Here is a 20,869-nt window from a genome sequence, read left to right on the forward strand (position 1 = left end):
CACAGCTCAGCGGCCATGGCTGACAGGCCCAGCCGCTCTGTGGCATGTGGGATCTTCCCGGACCGGAGCACGAACCCGTGTCCCCTGCATCGGCAGGCGGACTCTCAACCACTGCGCCACCAGGGAAGCCCTAAGCAAACTTCTCTACTGTGGTCCACAATAAGAACTACATCTTATGACCATATGTGTGTGTGGCTGAAATAAAAATATCAAAAAATAATAACAGCTTACTCCCGAGATGCCCTTTATTCTTATTAAACAAAAATGCACTTGTCAGGACTCCCCTCGTGGCGCAGTGGTTAAGAATCCGCCTGCCAACACAGGGGACACTGGTTCGAGCCCTGGTCCAGGAAGATCCCACATGCCGCAGAGCAACTAAGCCCGTGTGTCACAATTACTGAGCCTGCATGCCTAGAGCCCGTGCTCCACAACAAGAGAAGCCACCGCAATGAGAAGCCCACGCACAGCAACGAAGAGTAGCCCCTGGTTGCCATAACTAGAGAAAGCCTGTGCACAGCAACAAAGACCCAACGCAGCCAAATATAATAAATAAAATTATTTTTTAAAAATGCACTCCACAGAGTTGTCAACACTCTTGTAACTATCACTCAGCTCAACAAATAGAATGTTTGCAGCATCCCATCAGCCTTTCCTGATCATAACACTCTGCTTCCCTCACGTCCCTCACGTAATCATCTCTTTTAACATTGCTTTACTTTGCTTTAATCTTTTTTTCTTTTTAAAAGCAACTTCAATTTTATTTATTTATTTTTAAATTTTATTTTTTGGCTGTGTTGGGTCTTCATTGCTGCACGTGGGTTTTCTCTAGTTGCAGCAAGCGAGGGCCACCCTTCGTTGCAGTGCGCGGGCTTCTCATTGTGGTGGCTTCTTTTGTTGCGGAGCACGGGCTCTAGGTATGCAGGCTTCAGTAGTTGTGGCTCGCAGGCTCTAGAGCGCAGGCTCAGTGGTTGTGATGCACGGACTTGGTTGCTCCGCGGCACGTGGGATCTTCCCGGACCGGGGCTCGAACCCGTGTCCCCTGCACTGGCAGGTGAATTCTTAACCACTGTGCCACCAGGGAAGTCCCCTTTGCTTTAATCTTTTACCACCTAAACACTATAGCTTAGTTTTGCCTGTTTGAATTTTAGGATTGAAATCACAAAAGTACTATTTGTACTTATCCGTCTTGCTTCCTTTGCTCAAAATTGTTTCTGATTCATCCAGGCTCTTGCTTGTAACTGCAGCTCATTCGGTTTCATTGTATATTCCACTGTGTATATTACTATACTACAATTTATTTAAGCATTCTGTTGTTGATGGACACTTGGGCTGTTTCCAGTTTGGGGTCATTCATTAATGATGCTATAATAGTGGGAAGCAGCCGCATAGCACAGGGAGATTAGCTCGGTGCTTTGTGACCACCTGGAGGGGTGGGATAGGGAGGGATGGAGGGAGATGCAAGAGGGAGGGGATACGGGGATATATGTATACGTGTAGCGGATTCACTTTGTTATACAGCAGAAACTAACACACCATTGTAAAGCAATTCTACTCCAATAAAGATGTTAAAAAAAGAAACAAAAAGTTGCTATAAACACTTGAGTCCAAGTCTCCTGCAGGTCTTGGGGTATCAGGTAAGACAAGTGGAACTGCTGGGTACTGGTAAGTATGTTGACCTTCACTAGATAGCGACGGTTTTAAAAAGGGGTTGTACCAATAAACTAAATAAATAGAATAAGAAACAAAAAAAAAACAAGCAAAGTCACCCCGCATCCAAGTGACAGGTCTCCGCAAACGGGGTCGCCACCAGCGCCCCCAACCACTTTTCTCCCACATGGGTCCCAGGACCCCCAAGTCCGTCACCGCGAGGGGCTTCCAGGTTTACTAAGCTCTTTGACACCCGCTAAGGAAACCTTCCGTGGTACGCGAGACGAGGTTCGTGACCCCCAGGACCGAAAACAAACCAGGGCACCAGAAGGCCATGCAACCCATCCCAGGGCACAGCCTGTCACCCACCCCCCGGGCCTGAGTCCCGGCCCCAGGTACCCGACCCCACGGCCCCCCACCCCCGAAGCACCCAACCCCACGGCCCCCCGGCCCAGACGGCGGCCAACAGGAAACCTCGCCCAGAAAAGGAACATCCGCCCCCACCGAGCCGCGCACTCGGCTCACGAAGCACCCGTCCTCCTTCCGCCCAAAGCCGGGAAGGGTCAGGGTGTGGGCAGCGCGCGATCCAAAGCTGCGCTTTCGCCACTGCCCTGGAAGGCCGCCGGAGAAAAATAAAAACGAAACACACGCTCCCCTCTGATAACTGCAGCCCCTAACGTGGCGGCACCTCCGAATGCGAAACGCTAAAGCCAAGTCTTTTCTAGCGGCTCAAACTGCCCCGGGAGTAGCGAATCTGCAGAACCTGCTCGCCGGAAGTAGGGCCGCCCCTCGCCGGAAGTTGCGCTCCCTCCATTTTGTTGCCCGCTATGGCGGCGGTGTAGAGGTTGGGGCCGGGATGCGGCGCGTTTGACTGAGGGGGTAGGCCAGGCGGAGACATCGGGGACATCGTCGCGGCGCAGAAGAGAACCAGCCTGGACGCCGGGGACGCTGTCATGTACGGCGCGACCGGAGGCCGCGCCAAAACCGAGAGGAAAAGCGGCGCGAAGGAGGAGGCCGGGCCGGGCGGTGCCGGCGGTGGGGGGAACCGAGTGGAGCTGCTGGTCTTCGGCTATGCCTGCAAGCTGTTCCGAGACGACGAGCGGGCCTTGGCCCAGGAGCAGGGACAGCACCTCATCCCCTGGATGGGGGACCACAAGATCCTCATCGACAGGTCGGTTCCTCCCCCCACCCGCCGGTCCTCCCCTTCCCTCGCCCGCTTGATTTCGTCTGATGTTGACTTGATGGCCAGGACTGGAAAGGGGTTTTCCGGAGCCATCAGGGATCCGGGGGGACACCCACTCCCCTGTCCCCACATCCCCCTGGTTTTCGGGGGGAGGGGGACGGTGAAACCGGCCCTAAGGCCCTGGCTGGAGCTGCGTGTCGCGTCTGTCGCCGGAGGGATCGTCTCTGCCCCCGCAGCCCCCTCGCGATCTCTCACTCTTGTCGCTGGGTTGCAGTTGCCACTCCGGGCGGTGGAAGCTGCCCGGGCCCTGGGCCTCTCCTGACCGGCGCTCTGGAGCCCTCCGCGCTCCCGTAGCTCGGTGTGGGTGGGAGGGCAGCCCGAAACGCCGCAAGCTTGATGCCGCAATTAGATACCTCTTGGGTCCCCTGAGTTGGCTTTGAACCTGTCGTACCTGCAGCGCTCTCTGTGGAGCGCGCGTATTTTGCCGGCTTGACATTTGACTCCCCCCGACTCCTCCCCCATCCTGTGTTAATCCCACGAGTTTGACAGATTCAGGCCGAGGGTGAAGTTGCCAAGCAATTGGAGGCCAGTTGACTTCGTGCAGACACTGGCCTTGCTCTTAGACGTAGCGTTCTTAGGGCTGGTTTCACTGTCTCTTAAAACTGAAGGGTGGGGCCGGGATACAGATGTGTTCTTTTCAAATCAAAGGTGCTTTAGGTAATCACCCTGGAGGGTGTTTAGCCACTTTGGGCAGAGGGCTCCCGGGATTGGATTTCTAAAGATGTTTGATTTGAAAAGGATGACCTTACGTGATGTAGGTTGTTTGCTCTCTTCCCCTCCCATGTTTTCAGTCCCTCTTTCCTTCTCCTTGGGATTTTTGTTTGTCGGTTTGGTTTTTGCCAATCTGGCAACTCTGCTTCTGGGGCCCGGACTGAAAAGTAACCGTGACCAACCATTAGACTGTGGAATAGTCTCCGAGTGAAGGAAGCCCATCGTTTGAGACAATTAAAACTGGATTCTGCAGAGCCCTGGAACGTGACTGTAGGGATGACCTCTGAGCTGGCCAGAATGGACACAGTAATGACCAGACGGCTTTTTCCATCCCCGACGTTTCCATTTGGAGTTAGATCTAGACAAGAAGGACTCATGGACGGAGGGTGGCCAGCTCAGGTCTGGACCTGAGGGCCCCCATGCTCTGCTCAAGCATGCTGTGCCTTTAAACCGTGGTTCCTATTGAATCATGCTGCCTGAGCTGTCAGGCAGCTTCCTTCTCCAAAGTGTTACTTGCGGTATTTATTATTAAAGTTTGATAAGCGAGAAAATCTGAGCTTTTTATACAGTTTTCCATATCATTCTGTATACGATGGGAGTTAGGTCTTCCAAAACCAGTGGGGAGCAAACACCACACATGTACATGTGTAATATTTTAAAATAATGATCTACATTTGTAAGTTAAGGAGGTTTACAGCATAGTAAACATAATTTTGAAATTTAATAAAATGCAATAACTTGGCTACCCTGAAATTTTTGGCCTTTTCTTCTTGTAAATGTCTTTTTTTACCTGTAGTATTTTCTGGTCCTCATTACAAAAGTCAGCATTAAAAACTTAAGCAGACTTTTGTTTGTCTTTCTACATTTGTTTTTGCAACCCTAAATCTGAGCGTGTAAGTGAAATTTACTAATTCCCTCATTACCTGAGAGGTGCACATTGACAGCATCTTCACTGAATCCTCTGTGTTGAAAGCATGGCAGGAAGTGCTCTTCTTCTTAATTTGGCTAAAGTATCTATCGGTCCATGCAAGTACACGTGGATGCGTCTTCACGTACGTTATATCTTGGGGGCATAAAGTCTGGAAGAAAATAATGATCCTGCATCTCCTAATAGTTTTGCTCTGTTTCGAGTGAACCTCCTTAAACTGCACGTATATGTCACTGTTCCTATGTATGTGTGTCTCTCTATCACATAACCCAGCACTTATTTCCTCAGCCAAGTGGCTAGGGGGCGAGCCTAGCCAAGATTTTACCTCCAATGGACGCAAGTTTCTTTGGTGAAGATCTCTCCTGAGAGTTCGGGACTAGCAGAAGGAAGCGAGGAAATTTCGACCGTTTGGTTCTTACGGATAGGTATTTATGTATCCGGTTTGTGTGAATGTAAGCTATGATATTTGACTTTTCAGAAAAAAAAATTTTTTTAATTTTTTTTGCAAATGACATTGAATGGTTAACCAAACCATACATGGTAAGAACTGCCACTGAAGTGGATACCATTTTAAGCTATTAAAGGATTGTTTACCTTTGATTATAAGTTTTATCATATTGCAGAAAGGAGTTTAGACTTTGTTAAGATAACTTGAGCTTAAAAGTAGGTGAGCTATGACTAGCCAAATTAAATATAAATCTGAGAAGAGTTTATATGTTTGTTTTCCTATTTTTATTTCTTTATCTTAATCGGTAAGTATATGTATAAAACATCCCACACAAACCAACCCAGACGTTAATTTCTTTCCGTTGACCAGCATGTTCATATTACAGATATGATGGGCGCGGTCACCTGCATGACCTTTCTGAGTGCGATGCTGAGTATTCCACATGGAACAGAGATTACCAGCTCTCTGAAGAGGAGGCACGAATAGAGGCCCTGTGTGATGAAGAGAGGTATTTAGCCTTGCATACGGACTTGCTTGAGGAAGAGGCAAGGCAAGGTACTGCTCAAGAAAAACTTATTTAAGCAACAAACTCTTTAAAATTTTTTAAGTATTTAAAAATTTACTCCCATTCATTTTTTTATACTCACTCTTTCTGATATTATCTTGACAGTACCCAGTGGATTGGAAAAACAGGAGTCTTTGCGTTCTGAGAGGACCTCAGGATAGTTTATATATAGAGCCACAAAGAATTTTCCCAGCTTTTGAGGGCAGACTGGGATTTGAAAAAACAAAAACCAAACTCTTTAACTGTTCTTCTTTAACAGTATCGTATAAATTAAAATTGATGTTCTTGTCTTTGCCTTAACAATCTTTAATACAGTTCTTAATCCCCAAATTTCTCAGCAGGAAGAAATTTTCCACAAAAGACACGTATTCTGCTGTCTGTGGTAAACATGTACTGGCAAAAGTACATATTGATAGATATGAAGTGTGAATTTTTAGAAACATTTTTGCCTCAAAAAGAGGTTGGAAAAAGTGTGCTGTATGCTTTACTGATAGCTACAACTTTAGAAATATATAAAATTTTTCTCAGTAAATTTCTATTTTTGTTAACATAATTCTTATTTTTATTCAAGAGGAAGAATACAAGCGGTTGAGTGAAGCGCTGGCGGAGGACGGGAGCTATAATGCGGTGGGATTCACTTACGGCAGTGATTACTATGACCCGTCCGAACCAACAGAGGAAGAGGAGCCTTCTAAACAGAGAGGTGGGGGGCTGCCCGGGGTGATGACGTTGGGCAGGTACTACGTGCAGCGGTAGCGTCTCCCAAACACGACACGGGCGCTAAGTAATTACAGCATCGCTGGGACAGAAAGAGAACATTATTGGTATTAGGGTAAAACACAGCTAAAAACCAGAAGATGAATTGTTAATGGAGATGGAGAGTGAATTCAGACTTTAGTTACTGTCTAGGATCTGGGTGCCTTTCCTTTATTTCTTTTGGATTCAGGGAATAGGAAGTTACTCACCCTGGATTCTTTGTTTCTAGATAGACAGTATATGTGTTGAAATCTGCAGTGACTTGCTCTTGGGCCGTTGACAGGACAGGCGTTAACCACCCTCCTGCTAGCCTGCTCCTTCACATCCCCCCACGACTGAAACAGTGGCCGATGCCCAGTGGAGGGACGCCTGTGGAGTCAGTTATTACCAGACAGAAAACAGCACAGTATGTCCTGCTGAGGCTCAGTAGGCCCTAGGGTATAGGCTTACCATATGGTGTTTCAAAATAATGTTTACATAGGATTAAAGATTTTAAATGTATGCCTTTCTGGATTAACTCGGAATATTTATTTTTAAAAAAATAGTGCTATTGAAAAATCCAGGCCCATATGCAGTGCAGGAACAGGTGTCCGCAGTCACTTTGGTAAGACCTGAGAGCACCTTTGTTATAGCCCTGCATGCTGATCAGTCGTGAATTGTCAGTGATGATAGTCATTAAGGGTGGATCACTCTAGTCATGGTGTTCTGTTTAAAGAGAAGGAGAGCTTCAGAAACCTAGTCAAACGTTCAGAATAATGAACAGGAATCACATCATAGAGGGATTTAACTTTCGAGCTAACCGAACCTGTGATGTGGGACTTGATTGTTTTCTCCTTAAGTCACAAACCTCCTGACAAGTATGAAGTAATTATAGCAGTTTAATATTAACGTGCTGTCTGCCCTGCACGGTGCAGCTGCACTGGGGTTCTCCCGACCCCTTGCCGGGGGCGTGATCCTGGGAGAGCAGTGCAGACACTTGCCTTGTTGCCCTTCCTTTCCTTCTGCTCATTACTTGACGGACATAAGAATGACTGTTGCACAGCTCTGTTCTGCTAACTTCTAAAGAGTTTTTCCAGGTGTAGTTTTAACCATACTGAGTTAAAGCGTGGTTAAGGTATTAAACACCTTTTTCCGTTGACCTTTGGATCTGACCATACCTCAGAAGTTAGGGTGCGGTAGACATGTTCTTGCAGGTTGAAGAAGTATACGCTCGTTCCTTTATCCAAAATAATTCATCCACTTCGGGCTTCTGAATAGTTCCTGTTTTATTGTTGTGTCTGAACCATATACGTTATGTCTGCTTTAAATATCTAGTGTTTGATCAGAAGGAAGGAATGCATACTGTCACCATTTCACAAGTGAAGAATTGAGATTTATAGACCCCAGATGTCCTTTGCAAGGTCCATCGACTACCTTTGGAAAAATGTATAATAATCATTCCTTAACATTTCAGATTAGGGATCAGCAAACTATGACCGAGGCCCAGCTGGCACGTTTCTGTGAGGTTTTATTGGAACAGCTGTGCTCATTTGTTCACGTTTTATCTGTGTGGCTTTTGCACTCCAATGGCAGAGCTGAGTAGATGAGACAGAGACCACGTGGCCCGAAGAGCCAGAAATATTTACTGTCTGGCATTTTACAGAAAGCGGTTGCCAGCCCCTGTTCTAGGTGATGGGCACTTGTCTTGGTGTAATTATCGGGCTGGCTGGTGCTGAACTTTGCTATGATTATTGCATTTTAAGAACTTCCATGTGACTTGGTTTCTCTTCCAAGTTTTAGTATGTTTTCTCTTTAACGTAACGTTCTCTGTATTGAAAATGTTGTTTCTTTCTGTAATCACATCCTCAGAACTTTGCTTGGTATGCTGATTAACTTTTTAGTGGAAGTTGGGCCCATGTAAACCTTACAGCTTGACACTTTATGTTTAATTTACACTAATATAAATAAAATGCCACATCTATGAATAACATGTACACATGCACACAAACATATATGCACACAAAGTACCTATACATTCACGCACTTTGTAGATGGAATTCAAACATTGGGTGTTCGGTGCCCAGCACCACTAACAGCCGAACTTTACTGCTGCGTTATCTTAAAATTTGAAAATTTAATTTTTGTTTGTTTTCCTGAGTCACCAACATGTCTAAATATTCCTTGATTTCCAGAATTACTATGTGGTTGACCCTTGAACACCACAGGTGTGAACTGTGCAGGTCTACTCATTCTCAGATTTTTTTTTTTTCCAATCAAACGGTACTGCACTGTTGGTTGAATCCACAGATGTGGAACCGCAGGTACAGAGGGCCAACTGTGGGACTTAAGTATCCACGGATTTTGGTTTCCGCTGCAGATACTGAGGGATGACCGCATTGTCTGGGCATCTTTAGCACCTTAAAACCTTGTGACATTAAACAGAAGCATTTGATGGAACCTTTATTTCTGTGCAGCTTAACTTCTGTCTTCCCTTTTTGCAGCTTACTGTTTTCATCCCAGTTCCATCCTTTAAATTTTCCGTTTTTCATCATTATTACATATCCATTTTTTTAAAAAAGAAAAAGTTATTTAAATTTATCTGAATCTGAGTTAGTATTGCAATGGTTGGGTTTTATTTTGTGCTGCTAAAGGCATTTTTCTGTAAAGAAAGGTATGTATAAGAATAGAGCAAAGCTGTGTAACCCACCTGTTCCAGACAGCTCTTTTGATTCCAGTGGCTTTATTTTTGAGAACAACTTAGCACTAAGGAAAGGCTATTTCCTTAGTTTCCATCACTTTGTCATTTTAGGGAGGTACGGTAAAAGTTGTACTTTTATAGAGACACCTTTGGCTTCATTCCCAAAGGAAATTGAGGATTTGGAGCTGTTACTTGGCATGTCGCAAACCAGTGTTTTCTAATATCTACCAGTTCAGTGTGTCATTTGGTTACTGAAGCTAAATGGGGGTATTGTTGACTACAGGGAGCTTTCAGGCCACAGTAAGTCTTTAGTCCTTGGGTGAGAGTAAGGCTACATGAACTTGTGGAACAGTATTAAATACTCTTATTTAATAGGAACTTATAATCAATCTGTATCTCATCAGACTACAGTCCCCAGGTCTTTGTGTACTGTGAAGCCTGTTTAAAATGCCCTCTTGGCTTCACAGAGAATTAGGTTTGATAGGAGACTTTTGAAATTGTTCATCTCTTCAAGAGACTCTATTATGTATGCTGGAAACGTTTGTTTTGATGAAGATTTAATATTTATTTCATGTCATCTTTTTTGAAAGAAAAACTTAAGTAGATGTTGAGATCCTTAAAACTGTTAGCTTTTACAGGGTTTCTACTATTTTTTGTACATTTCACTATATTCTTTTAAAATTGATCATCTGAGTGATTGAATTGTATATAGGTACCTTAGAATTCAGAAAGCTATAATGTGTAGTGCCTTGTCTAATATACAGTAGACAAATGTTTATTAAATGAACCATTAAAGAAGAAATGGAGGGACTTCCCTGGTGGTCCAGTGGTAAAGAATTGCCTTACAATGCAGGGCGCGGGTTCAACCCCTGGTCGGGGAACTAAGATCCCACATGCCACAGGGCAACTAAGCCCCCATGCCACAACTGCTGAGCCTGTGTGCCACAATGAGAGAGCCCACATGCTGCAAACTACAGAGCCCACACGCTCTGGACCCCATGCGCCACAGCTACAGAGCCCACACGCCCTGGAACCCGCATACCACAACTAGAGAAGAGAAAACCCGCACACTGCAACTAGAGAGAAGCCCGCTCGCCGCAAAGAAAGATCCCGCATGCCTCAACAAAGATCCTGCGTGCCTCAACTAAGACCCGATGCAGCCCCAATAAATAAATAAACAAACAAACAGATAAATAAATAATAAATACGTCTTTAAAAAAAAAGAAGAAGAAGAATTGGAAATACATCTGATTATTTGTGAAAAGAGAGGTGGTTTGCTTGGGGGGAGAAGTCTTGGCAGTTACGTGCTGGGGTTTTACGGTTCAGCGGTGAAAGCGGTTGTCTTGGAATTGAGCACCTGTGCCTGACGCCCTGGGGGACCCACAGCGATAGTTTGAAGGGCGGTCCTAGCAGGTCAGAGGGGCTGGGAGGGAGGAGAGCCTAGCGTGTGTCGAGTGCCTGCCGAGTGCGGAGCCTTGTCGGGGAAATGCTCACGTGCCTTGTCTTGCGGCACCCTCCCCACGGCCGGGGAGTCCACGCTGCCGCTGTGTCTGTACCCCCAGCGCCTCGGGGGTTTGGTAAAGTGATTCTGCCCACACGTGGTGGAGCGAGCAGAGAACGGAAGTGCTCCTGGGAGGGATGGTGTGCGACAGAACCGGGAAGGGCCCGTCATGCCCGCGCCCCCCGGCCCCGTAGTGGCTTACAGCTGGTGGGTGTGCCTCCTCTGCAGGTCATGGTTCTGAAGTTCTATGTCTTCTTTTTATACAGAAAAACACGAGGCTGAAAATTTGGAGGAAAACGAGGAGCCTTTCATTGCCCCTTTAGGATTGAACGTGCCGTCTGATGTGGAGCTGGTAGGTGTCTTTCTCGTTCACAATACTGTTACCCTTTGTTACTACTTATCGGGAAGTACTGGTGAGAGCACCCCGCCATGATCACAGTCGCTTTCTAGTTTGGGTGTGTAATGCTTTAAAATTATTTGTGAGTTAATGGAGAAAAAAATCGCACACCACCTCTTTCCCCCCCTAAAGAAAAAGGGAGAAATTATAGCAGAATCACCAGACCAGAGCATCAGGGGCCTGAGGAGCTGGCTCACTCTCGGAGACCATATGGTTGAATCCCCAGATTTTACCAACATGGAAAAACCCAGTCAGAATTACTGGTGAGACTGTTAGCCACGTTTAGATGCAAAAACCCTCCTTCTCAAGGCACGTGGCTTTCAGTACAGTTGCTGTGTCCTGTCTTTTGCTGGTGTGGTTTTGTGGGCACTCAAGATGGGGACCTTTACTGTAACATTCTCTTGGCACCCTTCTACCCGGTTCTCCTCTCCGTTATGACTAGGGCCCTGTGGCATCTCCAGGCGGCCCCTGCCCTCGGGAGGGACACCTGGGTCGCATCCTCTTGACCTAAGCGCTCTGCAGCTGGGTCTCTAGTTCCCACGGATCTCACTTCGCTGTTTCAGCTACGTTCAGTCAAGGTTACATTGTGACAGGCCCCATTGAGGATTTTCTAAGTATTACTTAATGCTAGTAACCCCATAAGGTAGCTTCCTGTTCCCCTTTCACAGATGCAGAAAAGTGAAGAAGTTGGGTCGTGCGTGCCAGGCAGGACCTCTAACCCATGGTCTTAGCTGTTGTGCCATCATGAGTCGCTGTGCTTTGTGGGATTCTTACATGTTCATTAGGGACGTTTAAATATTTGTGTTGCGTGTACATGCTTGGAAAAGGGATATTCGTGCTCAGAGTAAAGGTTTTTCTCTGGCATCTTCCTAACTGGATTGCAAGCACCACGGACGTGGGTATTCCAGCTCCTTCATTGTGTCCTGCTACAGCATCATTGAATAAACAGTGGATGCTGAAAATTCCCCATAGAAGGAGCCTCTTGTATTCCCCACACTAGCACGTGATACTTCCCTTATTTAGCGCAGCATGAATCTGGTTCTTGCCCTTCGGTTTTATGTGACAATGGGAGATAACAGAATTTAATTCCTGCCTCCGCCCATTCCTTCCTCCACGTACTCATTTATAAATCCTCTCCTTCTCTTTCTCTTTTCTTGCAAATATGGGTAAAAATTTCTTTGGATTTTGCCAAGTAGAATCACTATTTGTGTTTGATTCCCATTTCTACCGTTGATAGAACGGTACAGTTTGCTCCAGTTAAAACTGAAAATGTTTTCTGAAGATTTGATATCCTGAGACTTGTATTGATATATTTTTATGTATTGTATTTCTGTTTTTTCTGGAATATGCTATTCTACGTGAGAGACGCATTAAAAACAGTTGCTCTCTTACCCACACGTAATGCTAAAAGCTTTTATTTAAGGTTGACTCTCTAGATTCTTAGGAAGTTTTGGTATGAAGATCATTTTTAAGCTTTTATGCGAACATAAACATAGAGGTGTAGTAGATTTTGTTGCCTTAATTCCTACTGAAGTATTTCATGGCTGTATGTTCCCAGAGTCGGCACCACTAGGCTGCGTGGTGGCCTGCCGGGACCCAAAGCGTCTGCTCCCCGTGGAGAGCACAGCAAGCCTGGCGTATAGGGGTCTGCTCTCTCCCGATGTTCGTATAAAATGGTCACCCGGGTAGGAAGTCTCGCGATTGTGGAGAAACCGTGTGTGAGTGCTCACCAGGTCGCCTGTGGACAGCTGGCCTTTCCTGTACGGTGGCGTCAGTATGTCATTCTTCAGAATTGCTGTGAATCGGGGCAGTGGTTTGCTGTATACGTCACACACTGTCATGTCCACGTGAGTGGGGAGACTGCCTAGGAGACAGGTGTCTGCGTCGTACGTTCCCTCTTGGTGACCAGGCCTGAGACTCCCGGCTCGTGTCTAGGTGACGCTTGCTGCCTCGGTGGGCAGGGGCTGCTCTGGCAGCGGCGGAGGCGGGGGTGGTAAAGAGGGTGGGTGCTTGAGGGGTTCTCAGGTTTTAAACTAGGCTTTTGCAGTAGAACCCCATGGCTGCAGGGTCTCTGGGCGTCCGTGCGAAGGGTCAGGAGCAGTGAGAGGTCACGGCGTCCTGGAAGCCGCATGCCGGCGCCTGCTCGAGGCTGGCCGCCTGGTCCCACTGGGCCTCTAGACGCCAGCTCCTCAGGTGACCTCACAGCTTTATTTTAGCTTTTCGTAGTGACTCTGTTTGTCCATTTGTATGTTTCCTGGGAAGTAAGGAACTCTTTTCTCCCGGAATATGTAGCCCCGCATCACTTGTCCCGACATTGTGTTTTCAGTTACCTGTCCCTTTCCCAGGGACCTGAAGGCCTGTCTCTGTCACCTCCCGAGTTCCACACGTGCCCAGGTCCGTCTCTGGCTGTGTTATGTTGTCTTGCACTGCGGGGAAGGTGGAGGGCGCGTCTCAGCCGAGTCTCTCACCCACCCGAGACGCCGCAGATCCGGGTTCTGAGCCCAAGCGAGGTTTCCACAAGCACTGCCCAGAGGCGCGCGAGGTCTCGTGAGCCCCCCGCCTGTTGTGTGACACCTCACGTTCCCCTCGGATCTGCCAAGGGGGTCGGAAGTGCTGCTTGTTCGGCACGCCCGTTTGAGTGTATTTACGAGGGAAATGTGCTTGTTTAACATATTTTATGGACAGAAGGAAAAGAGGGGAGGATACAATGTACAATTCCCGTCCTGGTCCTGCGCGCTGGTACCAGTAGGTTAATAACAACATCAGATAGTGAGCATTCATTGAGCATGTGCTGTGTGCCAGGCGCTGTGTTAGCTCGGATCTTCTGTCCTCACGACACCAGTGCCTCTGACGGGGACACGGGGCAGAGCCGTGGAGAGCAGCCGCCCCAGGTCATCCTGTAAGGGTCAGGCCTGCACTTCCAGCCCAGAGCCCCTGCGGTTACGCTTTACCAAGCGTTGATTAGAGCGCCAGTCTCACCGTACCTTCAGGTGCCGTGTTGCCATGGGATGGGGGTGGGGAGACAAAAGAGGCACGGTTTACCCCTGTGTTCCTGTGGAGTCCTACCCTTCCTTGGGGGTTTGTGAGGACTTTTCACGTATGATGAGTGCTAAGCCCTGGTCTGGTAAGTGTCATGCACTCTTGTTCTCCTGGCATTTTGTCTTTTACCTGTTTGTTCCTCTCTCCATGCAGAATTTAAAGGTATTTGTGAAGTCATATATGTCACCATATATGTCACTGTATTCCTTTCTGGCTTCAGGATTTTGAATCTTGTCTTAGAAGACCTTTCCACCCCTGACAATTTTTAAGTATTTTCCTATACTTCCTGCTGTTACTTCCATAGTTTTGTTTTGACAGTTGAGTCCGTGCCTCAGTCTGATATTATTTGGGGCTCTGATCACAGAGGAGGAGAGAGGGCCAGCCCAGCTGCTCGTGGGGCTCTTCGCTTATTCACCCCACCTGCCGCCCAGCCTGGCCCCCAGCCCCACCCTGCTGCAGGGATCAGAGCTCCAGCATTTTCCAAAGCTCTTTGGAAAGCTCTTTGGAAAATGGGTGCAGGTTTTCTGACCTCACATACTGTTGTCCCATTTCCCAATGCCTATTCGAGTTTCTAGAGCCACGTTAATTTTGAAGATGCTGGGAGGTGTTAGTCCCCCTTCCTGGGCTCAGTTGCTTTCTTAAAAGGCTTCCATAAATTAGAAAAGCATCTTCCCCTGGACCAGTCAGTCTTTGTAACACATACGTATTTATGTGTTGGCTACATCCTTAAAATCCCATCTTGTGGTAGGAATAATCGTATTCTCAAATAGAAGAGGGTTTTTCTGAAACCTGCACAGTAAGGAGAGCAGAAGGGACTCTCTCCAGACCAGACGTTTATCTATATCCACTTGCTTCAGGAGCACATCTTGAAGGGTGCTCATAAGCTGCTTTGTTTCTCTGTAATCGTCGTCACCTTGTAAAATGACCCCCACACTCTCTGTGACTGCTGTAGCCATAATGTGACATCATAAGAGGGCCTGCTTTTAAGAAGTTTTAGAGCAGCATTTTGGTTTGGTCAATGGAGAACATCTCTACTTGGGTGGCGGGAGGGCTTGTATTTTCCTGTAATGATCATTATTCTGAAGCGATCGTTAACAATTGTCATATATACGGAATACACTAATGCAAAAATTAATCTTCCTGTTGAGCCAGAGCCACTGAAAATGTGCATCAGGATCTGCACCTCGGTGCAGCAGTGGGCCTTTAACATGGGCTCCAGTGTATCTGGGGGCCGGTAAATAACCTTACTCATAGACATTTCTCCAGTGTAAGTGTGAGGGACATCATTAGTTCAGGAATCACATTTGAGAATTAAGGCGTTCGTATTTTGTGAAGGATTCAGCCCTGAAATTCCAGTAAGCATCTTGAGTTTTGAACCGCCCATTATCAATGGGAAGAATTTCCCACTTTATTTGCATGTAATTTTCTAGTGTTGATCTCTTCGTTAATATTAAAAGTATTTCAGATGTGTGGCTTCCAGCTTCCGGTCCAAGGGGCTCCTTGTGTGGGTAGGAATTGCTCAGCTCATGAGGTGGCGGAGGTAACTTAGCAGCACGTGCAGGAGAGAGGTGGGGTCTGGTTCCAGGTAGTGAACGCACTTCAAGGCAACCAGATGACTCGCCCAGTAAATGTGGGTGAAACCGTCTCTGCTCTGGCCAGACCACAGGTAGCTGGGCCTCAGTTTGGAGCTCTGTACTTTTTTTTTTTTTTTTGGCTGCGTTGGGTCTTCGTTCCTGCATGTGGGCTTTCCCTAATTGTGGCGAGCCAGGGCTACTCTTAATTGTGATACACACGCTTCTCATTGCAGTGGCTTCTCTTGTTGTGGAGCACGGGCTCTAGGTCTGCGGACTTCAGTAGTTGTGGCACGCTTGCTCAGTAGTTGTGGCTTGCGGGCTGTAGAGCGCAGGCTCAGTAGTTGTGGCGCACGGGCTCAGTTGCTCCACGGCATGTGGGATCTTCCCCGGACCAGGGATCAAACCTGTGTCCCCTGCACTGGCAGGTGGTTTCTTAACCACTGCGCTACCAAGGAAGTCCCTGGAGCTCTGTACTTTTAAGTGGGAGCGTTGATGAACGGGCGCCACGGGGCAGTCTTACAGGGAGTAAGAAGGAGGAACGGGGTGAGGAGAGGTCAGGTGCAGAAGGAAAGGCTGGGCGTGAGCCTGCGGCTTTCCTTGGATGTACAAAAGTAGTGTTTTCGAAGCTCTAACACTTAGTCCCTGCTGAGAAAAAGGGAAGAGAAATGATTCTTAGATCCTTGAGAAACTTATTGAAACAAGCACCCCTCTCCCTAGAAAATTGCATGTGTATGTGCAAAATTTGCATACAACTCCCCAGAGGATTGATTCACAACCCCCTGAACCCTATCACGGAACCCTGGTTAAGGGCCCCCAATATAGGAAACACATTGATTGGTGCGGAAAAGCTTGCCTCCTGTGGGTTCAGTACAAAGCTAGAATGGCCTGCCTCAGCAGGTGAGTTTTCTTCCCACAAAATACTGCAAAATTCAGAAACTGACTGAGTGTCGTGTAACGGGGCCAGTGCCACAGTCTGTTCAAACTGGACTCTTCCCATTGAAATGTCTCTAGTCAGTAGTAAAACCAGGGTTATTCCTGTGTTTTAAGTCACACGCTCAGTAGAAAAGAGGACGGACTGATAACGTGAATGCATGTGTTCTCTTGTAGCCACCAACAGCCAAAATGCATGCCATCATTGAGCGCACGGCCAACTTCGTGTGCAAACAGGGTGCACAGTTTGAAATAATGCTGAAGGCCAAACAGGCCCGAAACTCTCAATTCGACTTTCTACGCTTTGATCACTACCTCAATCCCTACTACAAATTCATCCAGAAAGCTATGAAAGAAGGACGGTATACGGTACTGGCAGAAAACAAAAGTGAAGAGAAAAAGAGTATGTGAAACTGTTTCTGTCCTGTGTTGGGCTGGGGGAGGGGTTGAGATCTGCACGGTAGGACTTCCTGAACGTTTGTGAAATCCTGCCACTAAGGCATGAGGATTAAACCTGCTGTGCAATAAGTCTGAACATATTATTAGATTCTGTTTTTTTTTTGTTTTTTTTTTGTTTTTTTTTTTTTTGCAGTACACGGGCCTCTCACTGTTGTGGCCTCTCCTGTTGCGGAGCGCAGGCTCAGTGGCCATGGCTCACGGGCCCAGCCGCTCCGTGGCAGGTGGGATCTTCCCGGACTGGGGCACGAACCCACGTCCCCTGCATCGGCAGGCGGACTCTCAACCACTGCGCCACCAGGGAAGCCCTAGATTCTTAATTAACGTTTTCATAGATGGGTGACATAGAATTAAATGTTGATGCCATCAGAGCATAACCATCTAGGTTGGAAACGTTCCCCCTCATTCTGGTTGTTGAACATGTCACAGACAAAACAGCGAGCCTCGTGCTCTGTGGATCGTTCTAGCGTGCACCCCGTGTTAGGGCCTGAGGCTAAATTACGCAAGTCCACAGAATGAAGTGGCTAATCTTACTCTTTTCTTTACTCTGCCTTAAGCTGTTGTTTTTATAAGTGTCTAAATTTGGAATTCTTACTACAAAGACTAATTAAGTATTTTGAATAACATTCTGAGACAGCAGTACATGTGTCCGCCATTGAATTTTTCTTCCAGCTGAAACACGATTTTCAAAATCAGTTGTATGCATCTTGCCCCAGACCTCATCTCCTCCACGGTTGTTCGTTTGCTGTAGTTCAGTAAAAAATCTGTTGCTGTCATTTTACCTTCAAAATCAGTACGATTTTTGCCTTTTTTCCAAAACATTTAAATATTCAGTGGCTCCGGACTAGTAAATGCCAGAGGGAAGGTGCCAGCAGGGCCGAGGTCAGGCTCCTTTCTCGCTGCCTTTGTTTCTTATGATCCCACTTGATAAAGTCACAAGCACACGTCATTCTGCTGAACGACTTGGGTGGCGGCAAGCTAGGGAACATTTTCCGAAGGTGGTTTTTGGACAGATAACCAAGAAATGGCTGCGTATGGTTCTGCCTTTGTGTGCGTCTGAGGTCTTACGGAATTTATTTGTACCTTGACGTCTTGACGTGTGTTTTGCTTTCAGAGTCGGGGGTCAGCTCTGACAACGAAGATGACGATGACGAAGAGGGCGGGAGTTACCTGCACCCGTCCCTGTTCGCTTCCAAGAAGTGCAGCCGCCTGGAGGAGCTCATGAAGGTTCTCATCTCGTTACTGAGCTGTAGCTTTATGCCATAGCAAAACTGCTCATTTAACTTTGGAAAATTGTTAAGCAGGCATTTCTTTGTATAATAGCTTTTTAAAATTTTGTTAGCATTGACGTATATCTCGCCTTTTTTTGGCTTGGTGGCAAAGGATTTGCTCCCTTTATTTCTTATATATCCCATTTTACAAAATCACAAGCAATTTATTTTCATTTTGTTATAGTTTTACTATTTGGGATATTTAGAATAAGTAAAATGTTGGTTAAGACTTGGAAAATTACTTTCTCATGCAGGTTTTATTAAAACAGGATTAGATTTCATAGGTGTCCAGGGTACGTGCCGCTTGGAATAGCCTGTTACCGTCACGGATAACATAATGTACTAGTGAGAAACATAAATTAAAGAAAAATTTTCTTTTCATTCTTATTATAAGGAGTTAATCCACACCATTCATTGTGCCATTTGTGATGTGAAAAAACAGGGGTCCGTCAGACCTAAGCATGTCATTTCAGCAGTCAGGCAGTGTGGCCGATTGATTGGGCTTTAAAAGCTGTTGGTGATTAAAAATCAGAAATTGCTTTAAGGATGGACAGAGTTTGAGGTTTTGAGTGAATTTGGAGGCTCACACTTTTCTCAGCAACAATCTGGTCTTGGTCATCCCTCCTTTTCCTTCATGTCATTAGGAAGATTGAGGTGATTTGTTTATTCAATTCCTCTGGAACTCACACCCAGCTAGAGCTCTCGTCGGCCACGGTCAGGGCCTCCCTCTGTGCGCCTGCCCACGTGTGTGGGTGTGGCGTGCATGCGTGTGCTGCGGTTTTTCTGAAGCGTAGACACCGTCCTAGAGCCTTCTTGCCACAGAAGGGTTCTGCGTGACGCAGAATGCAGGATGTGGTGTGACCTTGCACCCCCTCTCTCTGCAGCCTTTGAAGGTGGTGGACCCAGATCACCCCCTTGCGGCACTGGTCCGTAAAGCCCAGGCCGACAGTCCTGCCCCCGCTGCACCCACAGCAGATGGCGCGGCCGTGCGGCCCTCCCAGCTGGAGTACACCGCTGACTGTGAGTACCTCACTGTGCGCCTCCGGGCAGGGTGTCGGGTGCGGGGCAGGCGTGCAGGTCCGGTAGAGGTGCCGTGAGGAGCGTCCGTGCTAAGCATCCTTAGCGTGTGGCCTCATCCTTTTGCCTGTCACTTCACGTTGGCAAGGTGGCTGCCCTATCACCAGCATCAGCCCTGCATTCCAGGAAGGATGAAGAGGAAGGGCAAGAGCAGAAAGCAGTTTCTCGTGGTCTTGCCGTCCTGCAGCACAGGCTGGGAAGTGGGCTTTCAGTTGGCTACATCGCTGCCCTAAACAAAAGCAGAGTTCTGTTAAGAAGAACGGGGAAAGTGGGCGTCGGGGGACATGCGTTGTGCCGCTGTTTGCCGGGGTTGCTTTCCTAAAGGACACAGGGGTCTCATGTGCACCTCGGGATTGGTTACAGTTCCTACTTGTTCTTGCTGGTTGCTACTCTTTTCTCTTTTTAATTACTTAAAGGTTATTAATAGAAGGTAAATCTTGAAGTTCTATTCAAGAAATCATTTGAAAGTATTTAACCTTGGTCTCATTATCAGGTCTTTTTAAAATTATTTTATTCAGAGGTTAAATACTGAATGAGAAGAACCTTTAGCAAAGCCACGGGAATTCATCTGTTCAGCCTACTTCACAGGGACACCTGATACAATGAATTTATAAAGCTTGTCACTCTCAGTTAGAGATTGGAGGGTCAGCCTGAGGTTAATTCCCTTTTAAAACGTAAGCTGCTTGTCACTGTAGGAAGAAGCTTTTGTTAAAGATGATAACTGTGTCCTTTTGCAATTCCCGTCTGGCACTGGCATGCAATGTGTAATTTTGATGTGCTAAATTAACATTTTTAGACTTCAAAGATCAATTACTTGAGTGAACTTAATGTATGTGTCTTTAAAAAAATCTCTCAGAGAACTCAGATAATTTCTTTAATGCATAAATCAAGTTAAATACAGTTTCTTTAAATGTTCAAATCAAAGAGCGGATCTGGTGCGGTCTCATCTTACCTGCCTGTTGGTTCCGGGCTGGGGGTGCAGTGGGCGTCAGAGTGGGCGGTAATCCCTGCAACACTTTGTTTTTTTTGTTTTTTTTGCTGTACGCGGGCCTCTCACTGTTGTGGCCTCTCCTGTTGCGGAGCACAGTCTCCAGACGCGCAGGCTCAGCAGCCATGGTTCACGGGCCCAGCCGCTCCGCGGCACGTGGGATCTTCCCGGACCGGGACATGAACCCGTGTCCCCTGCATCGGCAGGCGGACTCTCAAACCACTGCGCCACCAGGGAAGCGCTTTGTAAATCACTCCTCATGCCTCCCGGCGGGGCTCTCAGTACTGACAGCCCGCCCACCCGGGGGAAGCCCGTGAATCGGGAGTTGGACGTGACCGGGAGCTTCTGCCCCCATCTTTACCTCAGTCCAGGGTATAAGCTCACTGAGTGGTACGTCTCTGGCTTCCTTTTTCCTTGCTTTCTCTTTTCAGACCTGTCTTTGAATTTGCACAAGTTGAATGCAGTGTCCCTTCGCCTCCTCTAGATTTCTAGAGCTATTAAACTTCTTGCATCGGAAAGGAATAAAAATTCAGGGTTGAGTGGCCGTTATCCGGTTATTCGCGCTGCTAATCACTAGTGTGCGTGCAGTTAACTACGAGGTCGGTAATGGCTCTGTGTTTCTACACAGCCTGTAGGACTGGGCAGGGGAGCCGAGGGAGGC

General features: G+C 47.1%; 1 protein-coding gene across 5 annotated transcripts in view; it reads left to right on the forward strand.

The window, feature by feature from the left end:
- Positions 1–2,473: 2,473 nt before the first annotated feature.
- The window catches only part of SFSWAP (splicing factor SWAP), a 77,470-nt gene continuing 59,074 nt past the window's right edge, over positions 2,474–20,869 (forward strand). For 4 of the 5 annotated variants that reach the window (XM_024739863.1, XM_024739859.1, XM_024739860.1 and 1 more), the window contains exons 1-7: positions 2,474–2,818; positions 5,363–5,532; positions 6,114–6,245; positions 10,743–10,828; positions 16,594–16,819; positions 17,987–18,099; positions 19,028–19,163. In XM_024739863.1, the coding sequence (XP_024595631.1) occupies positions 2,601–2,818; positions 5,363–5,532; positions 6,114–6,245; positions 10,743–10,828; positions 16,594–16,819; positions 17,987–18,099; positions 19,028–19,163 (1,081 nt within the window). In that variant the 5' untranslated portion in view covers positions 2,474–2,600. Of the gene's footprint in view, positions 2,819–5,358; positions 5,533–6,113; positions 6,246–10,742; positions 10,829–16,593; positions 16,820–17,986; positions 18,100–19,027; positions 19,164–20,869 lie in introns of those variants that run through there. The other variant, XM_024739862.1, reaches the window with a different exon arrangement.

This window comes from Neophocaena asiaeorientalis, unplaced genomic scaffold (assembly GCF_003031525.2).
Source record: "Neophocaena asiaeorientalis asiaeorientalis breed wild unplaced genomic scaffold, Neophocaena_asiaeorientalis_V1.1 scaffold757, whole genome shotgun sequence".
In the NCBI taxonomy this organism is placed as follows: Eukaryota; Metazoa; Chordata; class Mammalia; order Artiodactyla; family Phocoenidae; genus Neophocaena; species Neophocaena asiaeorientalis.